The sequence below is a fragment of the Rana temporaria genome, chromosome 3 (assembly GCF_905171775.1).
Source record: "Rana temporaria chromosome 3, aRanTem1.1, whole genome shotgun sequence".
Lineage (NCBI taxonomy): Eukaryota > Metazoa > Chordata > Amphibia > Anura > Ranidae > Rana > Rana temporaria.
The window spans coordinates 164,875,463-164,890,944 of record NC_053491.1 but is presented as its reverse complement, the minus strand read 5'-3'; the positions used below and the strand labels follow the sequence as shown (position 1 = coordinate 164,890,944).

Below are 15,482 nucleotides of genomic sequence, written 5' to 3'. Positions count from 1 at the left end.
CATTGATTTGAATGAGATCATCTTCCAGGTTTAACAGGCTTTTTTACTCAATCTTTTTTATTTATCTATGCTTAACGTTCAAGACTGGAGCACCTATTGCAGCCTATTTAGTAAACTTTGTGAAATTGTCCAGTCAAATGTCTGCTGTGCATACCTACCCATAGTCCTAAAACAATCTTTTCAGATTCTGGTAGATGCCATGTTGCTAGGAACCAGCAGACCTCCACAAATATTGCTGGCCAAATTACCTGGGACAAAGGGCATGCGATTTGTTTTTTGTCAACTGTGTGTTAATGTGAACTATCACTAGTAATGTTTGGCCCCTCCTTGCACTTCATACACCGTACACACGCATTATTTTGCAAAGATTCTTCAAAGTAAAGATCATCCTGCATGTCTGACCACCCTCTTAAATCTAGGTGTAGACCAGCTATTTAGTCTGACAGCTATTTCTACACATTTAATTTTGTCACCACTATCTGCTGCACACTTCTCATCTTGGCCCACCTATAGACACCAAATGTCTGGCTGTTTTCAGAGCAGTATTAAACCCAAAACATACATTTACATACAGCTTACCAATTCTTAGATGTGGTAGTTGTATTCATTTTTTTCCAGGCTTTCTTTCTTTTATTTTCATATGGTGATCCAGCCAGCATCTCTGCCGTGTTTCAAAATCACAAGCTCTCCAGCAAAATGTATCAGTTTACATGAATGAGGCAAACCATTTAACACTGGCAGGGGTATTTACAATGATCAGCTTTTATTTATTTAATTTTATTTAAAACGACAATTTTGTCGAAACTGGTCAGGGCGGTGCTACGCAGTGACGTCACCACGCTCCCACGTGACCCGTTTGCACGGGCGTTCGTTTTTTCTCAGCTGATGCAGGCTTTTTAAATATTTTATTTGTACATTTTTATGCTGTAATACCCCTTGAGCCTTACAATAAATATATAGCTTTTGAGGTAATGCACATTGTTGCCCTCATTTTTTATCCATGACCCACGGATTTACCCATGCTGGAGAAGGAGAGTTTATTCCTGCTGCTGTCTTCAGAAGGAGGAGATCCTGAGTGGTCAGACGATCCAATCTACCTGATAACCTTGGCAGAGGTTTGTATCTGCTAAAGCACTTCTGACCTCTTCAAGCGAGGTCCGATCCATCTGGTAAGAGTACCCTAATAATTTGTGTCACATCGGAGAACGTCTCAGTGTGGTGGTGGTGTACGGCAGCCTTGCTCGATCCTTTTCACCTACTTGGCTTCTTTTGGAATCTGGACTTGTTCCCTGGAAACAGGATTTCTTCTGTTCAGCCATCAGTGCACATTTGCTAGTTTACTGCAGTTTTTTTATATACACTTTTTATTTCATCATTTTTGGACTTTCTTGGCTATGAGTGGTGTTTTTACTTGCTAGTGATTTACACCATATATTGTGCAATGTATCAGGTTCATTCAGTACTGCTGGCTTGCATATTCTAGTGTTACCATTTTATTAGCTACCATATATGATATCTGAGGAATTCTCCACTCAGGTGGTGGTTTCACATATATATTTCCTTCTCATTCAATTGTTTTTTTGTTTGAAGGGTATTTCATTATGCACATTCATTTTTTTTGTTTTTTTATTGAATTTATTCACTATATAACATCATTCTCTCAATTTACTTAGCGTAACTATATATTGTTTTCATTACATTTTAGTACACTCATTTATATCACGTATTGTTATAATACTCATTCAATATGATTATTTATTCACTTTCTACTTTTTAGCGCAACTTAATATTTTCTTTCTTTATTTATTAATGTAAAACTTTTATCCCAGAAGGGGAGAAAAATGATTGCTGTAACTGACTATAAAGTAAGAACTGGAGTTTGGAACTGGAGTTTGGCTTTAATTTGTTAATGTATTTAAAAATAAATCTTCTAATACATTTAATCCCCCAATTGACAATGTTGCTGCCTGCTGTGCCTCCTTGTTTCATTCATCCAGAGTGGTGTATCACTAATACAGAAGGTGTGTTACTGACCAGATCACCAGTGGAAAATAGAGGGGGGAAAAAAACTAAGAAAGGAAAACTGACGCAGCCACCTTGTTTAATGATTGGTAAGCTAAAATATAACACATTTCTGGTTTTGGGTTTAAAGGGGTTGTAAACTGTGACGGTATTGGTATGATATCCCCGTCAAAGATTCCCTTCTTCCATAAGAACATCACCCAATATTCCACTAGGAGGAATATTCCTGAGATCGCCCATTAAGCCACACATGAGTCCAGGCTTACTGCTAGAACAAGACAGAGTTTAATGTTATAACACAGAGCTTATATGTAATTTCCAAAACTGTTACAATGACAAATCTCCGCCCCCCTCACACTGGGGCTTCCATACAGATGATTAGGCAGACACGACGGAGCCGAGTCTGAAAACACATTTCCTTTAGACAATGACATCAGTGACGCTGAGTACTAGTTGTACTGAATACATTAACCACTTAAGCCCCGGACCATATTGCTGCCCAAAGACCCAAGGTGTTTTTACAGTTTGGGACTGCGTCGCTTTAACAGACAATTGCGCGGTCGTGCGACGTGGCTCCCAAACAAAATTGGCGTCCTTTTTTTCCCACAAATAGAGCTTTCTTTTGGTGGTATTTGATCACCTCGGCGGTTTTTATTTTTTGCGCTATAAACAAAAATAGAGCGACAATTTTGAAAAAAATGCAATATTTTTTACTTTTTGCTATAATAAATATCCCCCAAAACAATATATAAAAAAAAAAATTCCTCAGTTTAGGCCGATACGGATTCTGGTACCTATTTTTGGTAAAAAAAATCGCAATAAGCGTTTACCTATTTACAAAATAGGGGATAGTTTTATTGCATTTTTATTATCTATTTATTTTTTTACTACTAATGGCGGCGATCAGCGATTTTTTTCGTGACTGCGACATTATGGTGGACACTTCGGACAATTTTGACAAATTTTTGGGATTTTTTGTCATTTTCACAGCAAAAAATGCATTTAAATTGCATTCTTTATTGTGAAAATGACAGTTGCAATTTGGGAGTTAACCACAGGTGGCGCTGTAGGATTTGGTGTACACTGTGTGTGTGTTTACAACAGTAGGGGGGTGTGGCTGTAGGAATGATGTCATTGATCGTGTCTTCCCTATAAAGGGGATGACGCGATCGATGCGCCGACACAGTGAAGCACGGGGAAGCCGTGTTTACACACGGCTCTCCCCGTTCTTCAGCTCCGGGGAGCGATCGCGACGGAGCGGCTATAAACAAATAGCCGCGCCGTCGTCCCGGATCGCTCCCCGAGGGGACCCGACCGCCGCAAGTCGCGGGGGGGTCCCGATCGGACCCCCGACCCACGTCTAGGCAGGGACGTACAGGTACGCCAATGTGCCTGTCCGTGCCATTCTGCCGACGTATATGTACATGCGGCGGTCGGAAGGGGGTTAACTAGACAGCTCGACCCCGCATATAGAGAGATAATTACCACAATGAAGCAATCAGAATAATTAACACAAGCCACATAAACACAGCTCTCCTTCACACAACACAATAGATCAATTAACCTTTAGAAATAGTGAGGGGACATTAGCACTTCAATAACCTGTTAGCCGAGGACTGAATCACAATGGCAAGCAGGGAGAATTAAACTGAGACATATAGGCAAATGTATCACAATGGCCCCCCTTTTTCTCCCTGCTCCGGAAAACCCGGTTGGACCTTTCCTGGTCCAGTAGGGTTGACGGGTTCAGAGCTTTTAGTCCGAGGTTAACTCCGTTTGGCGTGACTGACCTCCCTTGGCAACTGCTTCAGACTCAGGTATGCCACTAGGTCTGAATAAAGTGATTGATGAGCGAGTGTGATCAGCCGTTACTCGCTGTTCGTTTGGTTCAGGCTCTGTCAAGCTGAACCTTGTTTTGTTTATTTTACCCTGTGGACGCTATTAAACCTGTTTTGAAATACTTCACCATCGGAGTTCTTTCCGCTTATTTTGGGTCATCTCAAGTGCTTTTGCACACGGAGCCTCCATTTTGGTGAAGACCGTAGCAGCAGACATAGCCAGAAGGACACTGTTTCTACTATCCACAGACCCCCAGTCGTTGTTACTACAGGAAAGGTGAGGAGGATTCGTTTCCCGTGACAGATTCCATCTGTGGAGATACCATGCTGTCATTGCATGTGTGTGAGGTAAGCACATTGTGAGCTCAGCTGCTTATGAGGATTGTTTTCATCACTCTACTCGGATATTCAGTCACCGTTTGGAATTTTCAACCACTCCTGTGTTTTTTAGGAACTGTCACATATGAACTTTTGTCACAATTGGTGTTTCTACTTTTATTTTATTATCAGTATCATACCTACACACTGGATTTTCCATATCCATTGTGCCTACTTGTCACTGTATGTCACTGAAGTGTTATATACTTTTGCATCACTTTGGAGATTATTATTTTTATTAGAGTCATTTCTCTAATTGGACGTTTCACTGTTATTCAATTTTCACTATACCATTGTTTTTGCGCTCATCAATCACTTTATTCATATCATTTATTTGTTGTTATTGCAATTTTAGATTTGAGCAGCATTAAGTTTATTATTTCATTTCTAAGTATTTTATTTCCACCCTGCACTTTGGGTACTGGCTAGCGCTTTAGTTTTCCCCTTTCATATGCCACTAGGTCGTCAGATCACACGCCGTTCAGTCCCCAAGTCTTTGTGCGATCTGCAGAGTCACCAGAAGTCAGTGTGAAGACGGCGAATGGGTCTGTGCGCCGCCATCTAGGTGTCCCGCTATGGGAGGGGCAGGTTATGGCTCTGAAGTGACAATCACAGGTGATTAAAAAAAAAAAAAGAAAAGGTTATATTTGTTGAAATGCTGTAGCACCGGTGCTCAGAGTTCGGGGGGGGGGGGGGGGAATCAGGGCCCCATAGGGTCAGCCACCCTCTGCTCCCTCCGCAGCCGCCAGTTCTCCTCTTTGAGCTTCTCCAGCTCCATCTCCAGTTCATGGAGCCTGGGGGGGTCAGCCTGCTGTGACCTCAGGTGGTTGATCTCCTCCTTCATGCGGCTTATGCACTCCTCCAGCTCTATGTACTCACGGATCAGCTCCTGCTTGCTCATGTCCTGCAGGCTCTCCACGTGGTCCTTCATCATCAGGAACTGGGTGGTGGTGTAAGGGGCCACCGGTGGGCTCTTGGCGAACATCTCGGCCCGCATCTGGGACGCCCGCTGCGACTCCCTCTCCTCCAGTCGTTTCTTATCCTCCCAGGTCAGCTTGTTATACGGCTTTCAGGACCTCTTCTTCTTGGGGGGTAGCCGGCGGTGCCTCTTTCTGCCCAGCTCCCTCCAGGGCCCCTCCGGGTCATGGCTGTCGCCCATGACCAGCTGACAATGGTGTTTCCTGTTGTCCGTAATAACAGATTGTACCGTGAGGACTTCGTAAGGGGTGCCCAATGGTTCTTCCGGACCCAGCTCCTGGGGATCCCAAGCCGAGTCTACACAATGGGCTGCTGCTGGTGGGCGGTACCCAGGTTGAGACCAATTTGACCTGGTGTTGTCCTTCATGGGGCAATTCTGCTTGAAGTGACCCAGCTGTTTGCGCCGGAAGCAGCGTTGTTCGTTGTCCTCCTGGCGTGGATAGCGAGGGCTAGATGTCCCCGGTCTGTTAGGAGGTTGGTATCTAGCGGCTGGTGGGTGTGAGGGCGCCGTTGGTCGTGGAGGTTGTACCCGTGGTGTGACCTGGTTTGTCTTGCGAGTATCCGCATATTCATCCGCCAACTTCGCGGCCTCTGGTAGAGTCATGGGCCTGCGATCTCTCACCCAATCTTTGACATCCGTCTGGATGTGATTGTAAAATTGCTCCAGGAGCATTAGTTGCAAAATGTCCTCTGCGGTGGTGGCCTGGCTGCTGTTAACCCAGTTAGAGACCGACAGGGACAACTGGCATGCCCATTCCGCGTAAGAGTCTTTCGTGGTTTTGCGTGAGTCCCTGAACTTCTGTCGGTGGGACTCTGGGGTTACTGCATAACGAGCTAGGAGCGCTTCTTTAACCCTGGCGTAGCTATGGATATCCTGATCTGACACGGTCCGGAAAACATCAGAAGCTTTGCCTGACAGTTTGCCTGACAATATTGCAACCCACTCTCCTCTAGCTATTCGGTGCAGGTTACATTGTCTCTCAAAATCTGCCAGGTAGTTATCAATTTCACAGTCCTTTTCATCAAAAGCTTTAAAAGCGCTAAACGGAATCTTCCTTGCGTCTGCTGTGCTGTACTCACTGTTTGGAGAATGTGCGGCTGCTTGTTGGACTGCTGCCAGTTTTAACTGTAGCTCTGCGTCTCTTATTTGTTTATCCTTCTGTAGTTCTGCGTCTCTTATTTGTTTATCCTTCTGTAGTTCTGCGTTTGCTAATAGGTCCATCACTTTCAGCACCACATCCGGCGTTGGGTTCGGGCCGAACCATGCTAGCTTCTCTCTCATTAGCTTGTTGGCTGGCGATTCCTCCTCCTGAATCACTGGTGTCTCCATCTCTTGTACTGCTGGCGTTGCTGCAATCCCGTCCTCCTGGTCTAGCTCCATTGATTCTGCTATGATGACCCGCTTGGTTTTGTTGCTAGCAATCCTTCCACGAACTTCCAGTAGTTCTTCCAGTGTCTGCTTGGAATCCGGGTGTAAAGGAGAGTAGAAGGGAAAATCCCTCTGCTGCCAACCAATTGTGACGGTATTGGTATGATATCCCCGTCAAAGATTCCCTTCTTCCATAAGAACATCACCCAATATTCCACTAGGAGGAATATTCCTGAGATCGCCCATTAAGCCACACATTAGTCCAGGCTTACTGCTAGAACAAGACAGAGTTTAATGTTATAACACAGAGCTTATATGTAATTTCCAAAACTGTTACAATGACAAATCTCCGCCCCCCTCACACTGGGGCTTCCATACAGATGATTAGGCAGACACGACGGAGCCGAGTCTGAAAACACATTTCCTTTAGACAATGACATCAGTGACGCTGAGTACTAGTTGTACTGAATACATTAACTAGACAGCTCGACCCCGCATATAGAGAGATAATTACCACAATGAAGCAATCAGAATAATTAACACAAGCCACATAAACACAGATCTCCTTCACACAACACAATAGATCAATTAACCTTTAGAAATAGTGAGGGGACATTAGCACTTCAATAACCTGTTAGCCGAGGACTGAATCACAATGGCAAGCAGGGAGAATTAAACTGAGACATATAGGCAAATGTATCACATAAACCTTCCTGTTTTTTCACCTTAATGCATCCTATGCATTAAGGTGAAAAACATTCGATAATTACCGGCCCCCCAAGTCCCCCAGTTTACTTACCTGAGCCCTCGAAAGTCCCGCGTTGAGAATGCGCTGGATCTCAGCCCAGTCTTCTTGGATCTTCTTTGGATAGATTGAAAGCAACACAGCCATTGGCTCGCGCTGCTGTCAATCAAATCCAATGACGTGGGTGCAGGGGGACGGGGCCAAGTCTGGCATTCCTGTCTATGGACGCAAATGCTGGACTCGGGTGCGTACTCGCAAGGTAACCCCCTTGGGAAAGCGCTTCCCAGAGGGGGTTATCTGATGCGGGGAGGAGCCGAGACAGCCACCGAGGGACCACAGAAGACGTGGATCGGAGCCACTCTGTGCAAAACGAGCTGCACAGCGGAGGTAAGTATGAAGCTTCGTACACACGACCGAGGAACTCGACGGGCAAAACACATCGTTTTCCTCGTCGAGTTCCTTGTCAGGCTGTCGAGGAACTCGACAAGGCAAGTTTCTCCATTCCCGTCGAGGAAATAGAGAACTTGCTCTCTTTTTGGCTCGTCGAGTTTCTCGACAGTTTCCTCGACGAAAATGTACACACGACCGGTTTCCTCGGCAAAAAACATCTCCCAGCAAGTTTCTTGCTGGTTTTTGCCGAGAAACTCGGTCGTGTGTACGAGGCCTAACATGTTTGTTATTTAACCTCCTTACAACCGCACGCCGTCAAATGACGGCGGGTGGAATCCCCTGTTGTTCTGACAGGACGTCATATGACGTCCTGTCATTAGAAGCTGCTAGGGGGCGCGCGCACCCATCGCGTAACTAGGAACACACCGCGCGTGCCCGGCGGCCGCGATGGCTGCCGGCCACCCGCGATTGCCCAGTAACTGAGCAGGGACGTGGAGCTCTGTGTGTAAACACAGAGCTCCATGTCCTGTCATGGAGAGAGGAGACCGATCTGTGTCCCTATACATAGGGACACAGATCGGTCACCTCCTCCAGTCACCCCCCCTCCCCCCACAGTTAGAACACTGACTAGGCTACACATTTAACCCCTTCCCCGCCCCCTAGTGGTTAACCCCTTCCCTGCCAGTCACATTTATACAGTAATCAATGCATATTTATAGCACTGTTCACTGTATAAATGTGAATGGTTCCAAAAATGTGTCAAAGGTGTCCGATGTGTCCACTATAATGTCGCAGTCCCGAAAAAAAAATCGCAGATCGCCGCCATTCCTAGTAAAAATAAAATAAAAAATCAATCATAATTATGTCTCCCTATTTTGTAGGCAATATAACAAACCAGTCACTATACGGTTATTGCGATTTTTTTTTTTTTTACCAAAAATATGTAGAAGAATACGTATTGGCCTAAACGGAGATAAAATATATATATATTTTTTTTTTAAATGGGATATTTATTATTGCAAAAAGTAAAAAATATTGTGTTTTTTTTTTCAAAATTGTCGCTCTTTTTTTGTTTATAGCGCAAAAACTAAAAACCACACAGGCGATCAAATACCACCAAAAGAAAGCTCTATTTGTGGAAAAAAAAGACATCAATTTTGTTTGGGAGCCACGTCGCACGACCGCGCAATTGTCAGTTAAAGTGACGCAGTGCCAGAAGCTAAAATTTAGTCTGGGCAGGAAGGGGGTGTATGTGCACAGTAGGCAAGTGGTTATAAAAAATCGAACCTTTAGTATCACTTTAATACCACTTAAACCTAATTTAGATTTCTACCTAGTAACATCACAGGCATGTTGGGGCAAGCCTGTATTTGCGTTTGATGTATAGTCCAACAGATGTATCATTCAATAGAAAAGAAAAGACACTGGCATGATCCACCTGCATCTAAAAACATTTGCCATGCATTAATGCAATGCTAAAACTTACCTCATCAAAAAAAGGTCTAGAGAGATTTCTGTACTCAACCTTTTCATCTTAATTTACATGTGCAGATCATGCTTTTTCCAAGGATACATTCCATAAAACAGGCACATCATCTATACAGTATACCCTGCACAGCATCTGCCCCAATTCTGTACATCAGCTGCACTGGACTGCATAGTGTACTCTAAAATGGTGTAATCAGCTCTCACATCTTGAGATAAATATGCATCTGTATTAAAATAAAAAAGCAATGCTCAAAAAGTACTTGCTTTGCATTGTGCCCTGAACAATAAAAAGAACTGAGAACTTAATAAGCCAGCAATGGTGACTCACTCCTCTTCAGGATCCACATCACTCCTTTGTTGTTACATTCTGCAGTACTGTGTGATCTGGCTGAAAGCAAAAGGAAATGTTTTCTTGTGGAAATCATGTGATTTCATATGCAATACAAAGGCATTTCCTTAAAAAAAAAAGCATATTAAACTATAATCAGATAATTATAGATTTAAGAAAAAGTGGAGAATTTGGAAACGCCATTTGTTTTCCGAAGAAAGATACTATGGGGTCAATTCACAAAGCTTTTTTTGCCGATACCGGTCGTTATGTAAACGATTTCACACGTTATTGAATCAAGTCCAATTCACTAAACGATTTAACGCTTGTAAAAATCATCAAATAACGTTTCACTACACAGAACCGATATTTTTAGTTTTGAGTCGTTATTGAACGTATTGATCGTTGTTTTAACGACTCAAATCGTTAAATATGTACAGAAGTGCAATTCACAAAGGTTTTTTAGACAATTAACGATCGCTAAGCAATCGTTAAATAAGCACCTCCCTGAGGGTGGCGTTATGACATTTCCCAGGCGGTATTTCATTTGTTGAGAGGAATTTTTTGGCGGTTTAGGCTTGTGGTAAATTTTGTTAGGAGTTTTGTGCAAGATGGAACCATTTGGATGTGCTCTATTTGAACTGAAACTGATCCAGAGGCGAAGAAGGACACGTCAGAATGTCGTTCAGATAGAGAAACGTGTATTTCGTTCACGTACCTTTTTGGATCAATTTTCTGAAACCCAGGTGATAGCCAAATTCAGATTATCCTCTCCCATGATATATTCCCTGTATGATGAAATACACTTGGCCCTAGAAACACGCACGCGGAGAAGTAATGCAGTACCAGGTCTTGTGCGTTTTTTGGCAGTACTTCATTTTTTAGGAAAGGCCTCATACCAACATGTCAGTGGTGAGATTGTTGGCATCTCACAACCCAGTTTTTCCCGCTGCTTGGTCGAGGTCCTGCAAGCACTGCGACTACTTGCTCCAAAATACATTCATATGGGCAAGTCACGTGAAGAGCGGGATCAAATAAAACGTGGTTTTTTTGACCTAGCAGGAATGCCCAATGTCATTGGGGCAATAGACTGCACCCATGTGCCATTATGTCCCCCATCAGAACAGGAGCACATCTACCGAAACCGTAAGGCTTACCATTCCCTCAACATCCAGGTGATCTGTGATTCGAACCTCATAATCCGTGATGTTGTCACCGGCTTTCCAGGATCCTGTCATGATGCCCATATATTGCGCCAATCGGGAATATATGATACTTTGGACAAGGACTTAGAAAATAATGGATGGCTGCTGGGTAAGTGTGCTCCACTGTTTATTTTATGGTGTGTTTTCCAGTTATAAATGCGTATTTATTTTTTTATTCCATACTAGACTGACATTAGTGCTATATCAGTAACATGACAGCTCAACAGCTTTACATTAATCAGTATTTCAAAAACATGGAATAATAAACTCAGAATTTAAATGTCCAAAATACTTTCAAGTACTTTTTAGTTAGCTATCACCTGGTTCAAGGTCCACAAATCTTTCCTTTCTCATGTGAGGTGTATTGTTGTTCCACATGTTCCGTGTGCACTGAAAAGTAGTCACTACTTCAAGCTTGCTTAAGTGATGTATTACACTATCATATTAAGACATCACATGAGAGAGCTAGGAACTACTTATCAAAACACACATGACCAAGGTGTGCCAAAGAAGCCACCCACCAGAATTAAGTACAGTACCTATATGTAAATGATTGCAGCATAAGATGCAACAATTGTGTCAGTAGTTGATTTACTTGAATGTATAGTTAATATTTAAATCTGGGAGTTCAACACTATCCCTTCGGTTAACCCCCCAATATGCATAACATCAAGCAGCACTACCAAGCACAACAATCACCCCCCCCCCCCCCCATTGTGCATATGTATTGTACATGAAACAGACATGTCCCTCTGGTTCTCCGTTATAGTCCCATATGAGGTCTGCACTATAGTATTGAAATATTTATGACAGGCAGACTTTTCCTCCAGCATTTTTTTTTTTGAATAACATTCACATGCACTACAGTAATCATGGCCCACAACTGTGGTATGCTGTTGTGTTGTGAGTTAAGTACCATTAATGCTCAATCAAAAGTACAAATCCAGAACCTTGCCCCCACAAATAATTTTAAAATGTGCTTTATTAGACGAATGTTATCCATATGTGACTAACAATGGAAAATTTTCTAAAATGACCACACAATTGGCCACTACATCATGTGATTTAGCATGATTTCTTCTATACTTACAAATAAATTTATATTGTTTTAAAATTTATAGGAGATGCTGGTTACCCCTGTCTACCATGGCTCTTAACACCAATCAACAGGCCATCCTCTCCTGCAGAAGCAGCTTACAATGTTGCTCATACAAAAACAAGAGTGGTTATCGAAAGATGCTTTGGTGTCCTAAAGAGCCGTTTCCGTTGCATGTCCTTGTCTGGTGGATTCCTTCAGTATTCCCCCAGTAAGGTAGCTGATATGTTCCTAGCATGCAGCATTCTCCATAACATTGCAAGGCATGGTGGACTACAAGAGGAACTAGACACCACAGTGGAGGATGACATGCCCACAATTCCAGTGGAAAATGATCACAGGGGAAACACAGCAAGAAGTAAACTGATTACAAACTATTTTTCAGGTAATAAACCACCGTAACATGGTTTTAATTTTCCAAACATCATCAGAAATGATCACAAACTTGCATTATTAAGTTGAAGAGACAGACATGCTGTAAAATGAATTATTTGGGCTGATCTTGTTTATCAATGTCAAATCTTAACCAATGATGTTTTTTTTATGATTTCAGGTTAACTCAACTCTAAAAACTTTGGAGAACTATAATAAAATTAAGACAAGAGTACAAAAATTGCAAAAAAATGAGTCTTTATTTTGTTTTTGTATTTTCACTTTGTTGTACTTCTTTTGCATTTATTTTTTATCTTGTAAAACATTGAACAATAATAGTTTCAAACATATAAAATAAAAGTTTCACTTAAAAGTCTTCTACAAAATCTAAATTGTGTTTGAATTCTTTATTGCAACAAGTGTAAGTGTGGGTTATACACGCAAAAATACTGTTCATCTGCTAATAAGTACCAACATTTTTTTGACATTAGTGAGAAGCAATAAAATAGAAGACCGAACTGTGTGCCAAAGACAGTTGAAATGCTGCAGTTGCCTGAAACCATGTCCTTGCCAGAAAGATGGTGAATGAAATGAGTGCTGTTAACTGCATTGTGTGGGAGAGGGGAGAAATGAAATAAAACTAAAATAAATACCACCAATTGACGTAATGGCAGATGGCTATAGCCAACCTAAGGTAAAGAGAGTAAGTGACCTGTAAAGAAGCCGTTGATATGCAAACCATTAAATAACACAATAATTGAATCATAATATTATATTTTTGGTGTTATTTATTGTTTTGTATATCATCACCTTCATCACTGGTCACTTAACTCTACCTTTGGTTGCCTATAGTCATCTACCATTACCCCAAATGTTACATATATTTTAATTTCTCCTCTCCACCCCACACCGCAGTTACCATTACTCATTTCATTACTGAGAAACAATGCACGTTAGTTAAAATGTTAACTATTCCACGCAGGGCATTTGAAAGATGGAATAGCGGTTGTCTACAAATTGCAGAAACATTTTTAACCTCATTAGTCAGGAAATGATACCTACATTCCATACCAATAACATGTGGTTTCAAAAGTAACAGAAGTCAAATTACAGCCAACACAACATCAAAAATATATGGTTGGGCAAGATGGAGTATGCAACCATTTGGATGTTTGTTTTTTTAATATGAATCAAACTACCGGCGAAGAAGACGACGTCAGCAACTAAAATATGTATATTTTGTTTTAAACTTTACAGAAACACAGGTGATATCGAGATTGCAATTATCAGCTACTTTGCTTTATTCTTCATAGGAGAAAATACACATTACTTTTGAAAACCACACAGAGAAACATGGTCCTTGCTGTGACAACAACAATGGATGGCGCATTTTAGTCACAGAGTACAGATAAAAAACCAAGCACTTGAGTGAAAATATCAATAATTTACATCCACGTGGATAAAATATAAAAAAAAAAATTTAGATCCAATAGTGTGCCTTCCTGGCGGAAGAAAAGCATGACAAACCTGTCACATTTTCTGCTGTGACAAAGGGTGTCTGTTTCAAATGCGTAGACGTGATGTTATGTGATGTATTCTCCTATTAAACGAATATGATTGATGATTTTATGTAGTGCTGATGAATTATATCTCTACTCTGTAACTTCAACTCTAGTATTATTGATAGTTCACTTCTACTTTTCAACAATCCTACCACTTTTTTGCCTTACAACAAAAAAATGGTTCTGCTTTTGAAAAAAAAAATATACATGTTAAAACAAATATTTGACAATATTGTTGCACTTGCATTTCAACGTGTATATACAAACAATTATGAAAACCGTAATGATAACAGTAATGAATACTAGAACATGCTTGATAGATAAAAATAGATTTCACATAATTCTCAACCTTTTTTGAAATGTTTTCAGAGGCTATAATGTCATAGAAAAAATCCCATATAACATTAATTGTATATCTATTGAAAATAAAATCAAAGCTACATAACTGTCTAAAGACGTTTCATTGGACATCCAACCAGCTTGATCAATGATGGCCATTGAAACATCTAAAACTCAAATACAAACGTCATGTTGATTACACATATTTGGTACAGATCTGCAACGACATGGTCAAATGACATATTTAACTGGAAAAAGCATCTATATAGCAGTCAACTTTGGGCAATATATGACTTAACAATGTTGCGTGCTGAGTAAAAATTTAAAGAACAAATGTTTGCAAGCTCTTTAAATTCAAACTCAGTTGTGAATTATGTGAAATGTATTAAAAAAAAAAATTGTACTTCTTATAACATTTAAATATCCTGAATAGTAAAATTATCAATAGCATCATTTTCGATAATACTTTCACAAACAAAACTGCTGTGGTTGCTGCTGGTTAGATTCCGAGCATTATGAGATTGCTCACCAGGAGATGGCAGATGTGCTTCTAAGAGTTCAGTTAGTTTGGCCATAAAGGAGAGCTTCTGCTGGCGATAGGTGTGTTGAGCTGCATTATGTTGCTCTAGGAGAATATTAGATTTGCATATGTTACTATTTAGGTTATCCAATCTCTGCATGAGCTGTTCTCTAAAATTTTGTTGTTCACTATGAAATCTATCACTCTGTTCTCTATCAAAATGGTACTGTTCCCTATCCATGTTTCGTGTCCTACAAATTGTTCTCCTGTCTCTAGGTCTGCTTAACTCTGGGGGTTCAGTAGCAACCACATCAGGAGTACCCGGGATGGGTGTATCTAAAGTTATATGGTTGGACACAGTTGGGTTTGGCATTACTTCAGAAGCATTTACATTACTAGCATTTTCATGACTAGATTCTTCTAGGAAAAGGGTGATTGATTCCTCAGGGTTGCTTGGTGGATCATCCTCCACCTGGAAGTAGACAGACGGCTGTGCATTCAAAGAGTGGTCACTTTCAATTTCTGCTTCTGACACTAACTGCCTTTTGTCAGCACCCTCTTCCAAATAAATTTAAAACAAAATGGTTAACCGGATAGCTACTGGCGATCAACATTTTTTATTAAAAAAAATTACTTAGAGAAAGATTTAAACCATTTTAAAAACATTTAAACACACACAATTGTGCACCAGTTGGTTATCTTGAAGATACAAGATGGAAGTATATGAGAACATGTTAAATGTTTGGATTTCTCACCGTTTTCATGGTGCCTCGAGGTATCAAAACCAGCCTTGATGCCAACAATGGAATCTAGATCTATGTATGGACGCAGTAACTCTTCATACTGGTGGTA

General features: G+C 41.1%; 2 protein-coding genes across 2 annotated transcripts in view; one reads left to right on the top strand and one right to left on the bottom strand.

Moving 5' to 3' along the window:
* The first annotated feature begins 9,761 nt into the window (after positions 1-9,761).
* LOC120931863 (putative nuclease HARBI1) lies at positions 9,762-12,516 on the top strand. The gene is made up of 2 exons (XM_040343757.1): positions 9,762-10,850; positions 11,863-12,516. Exons 1-2 carry the CDS (start codon positions 10,148-10,150, stop codon positions 12,237-12,239), a joined length of 1,080 nt encoding a protein of 359 aa, XP_040199691.1. The 5' UTR covers positions 9,762-10,147; the 3' UTR covers positions 12,240-12,516.
* A 970-nt stretch (positions 12,517-13,486) lies between these two features.
* LOC120931862 overlaps positions 13,487-15,482 on the bottom strand; it is a 4,810-nt gene continuing 2,814 nt past the window's right edge. The window contains exons 7-8 of the mRNA XM_040343756.1: positions 15,386-15,482; positions 13,487-14,735 (exon numbers count right to left, since the gene is read on the bottom strand). The exon at positions 15,386-15,482 is cut by the window's right edge and continues 37 nt beyond it. Of these exons, the coding sequence (XP_040199690.1) occupies positions 14,527-14,735; positions 15,386-15,482 (306 nt within the window). The 3' untranslated portion in view covers positions 13,487-14,526. The remainder of the gene's footprint in view (positions 14,736-15,385) is intronic.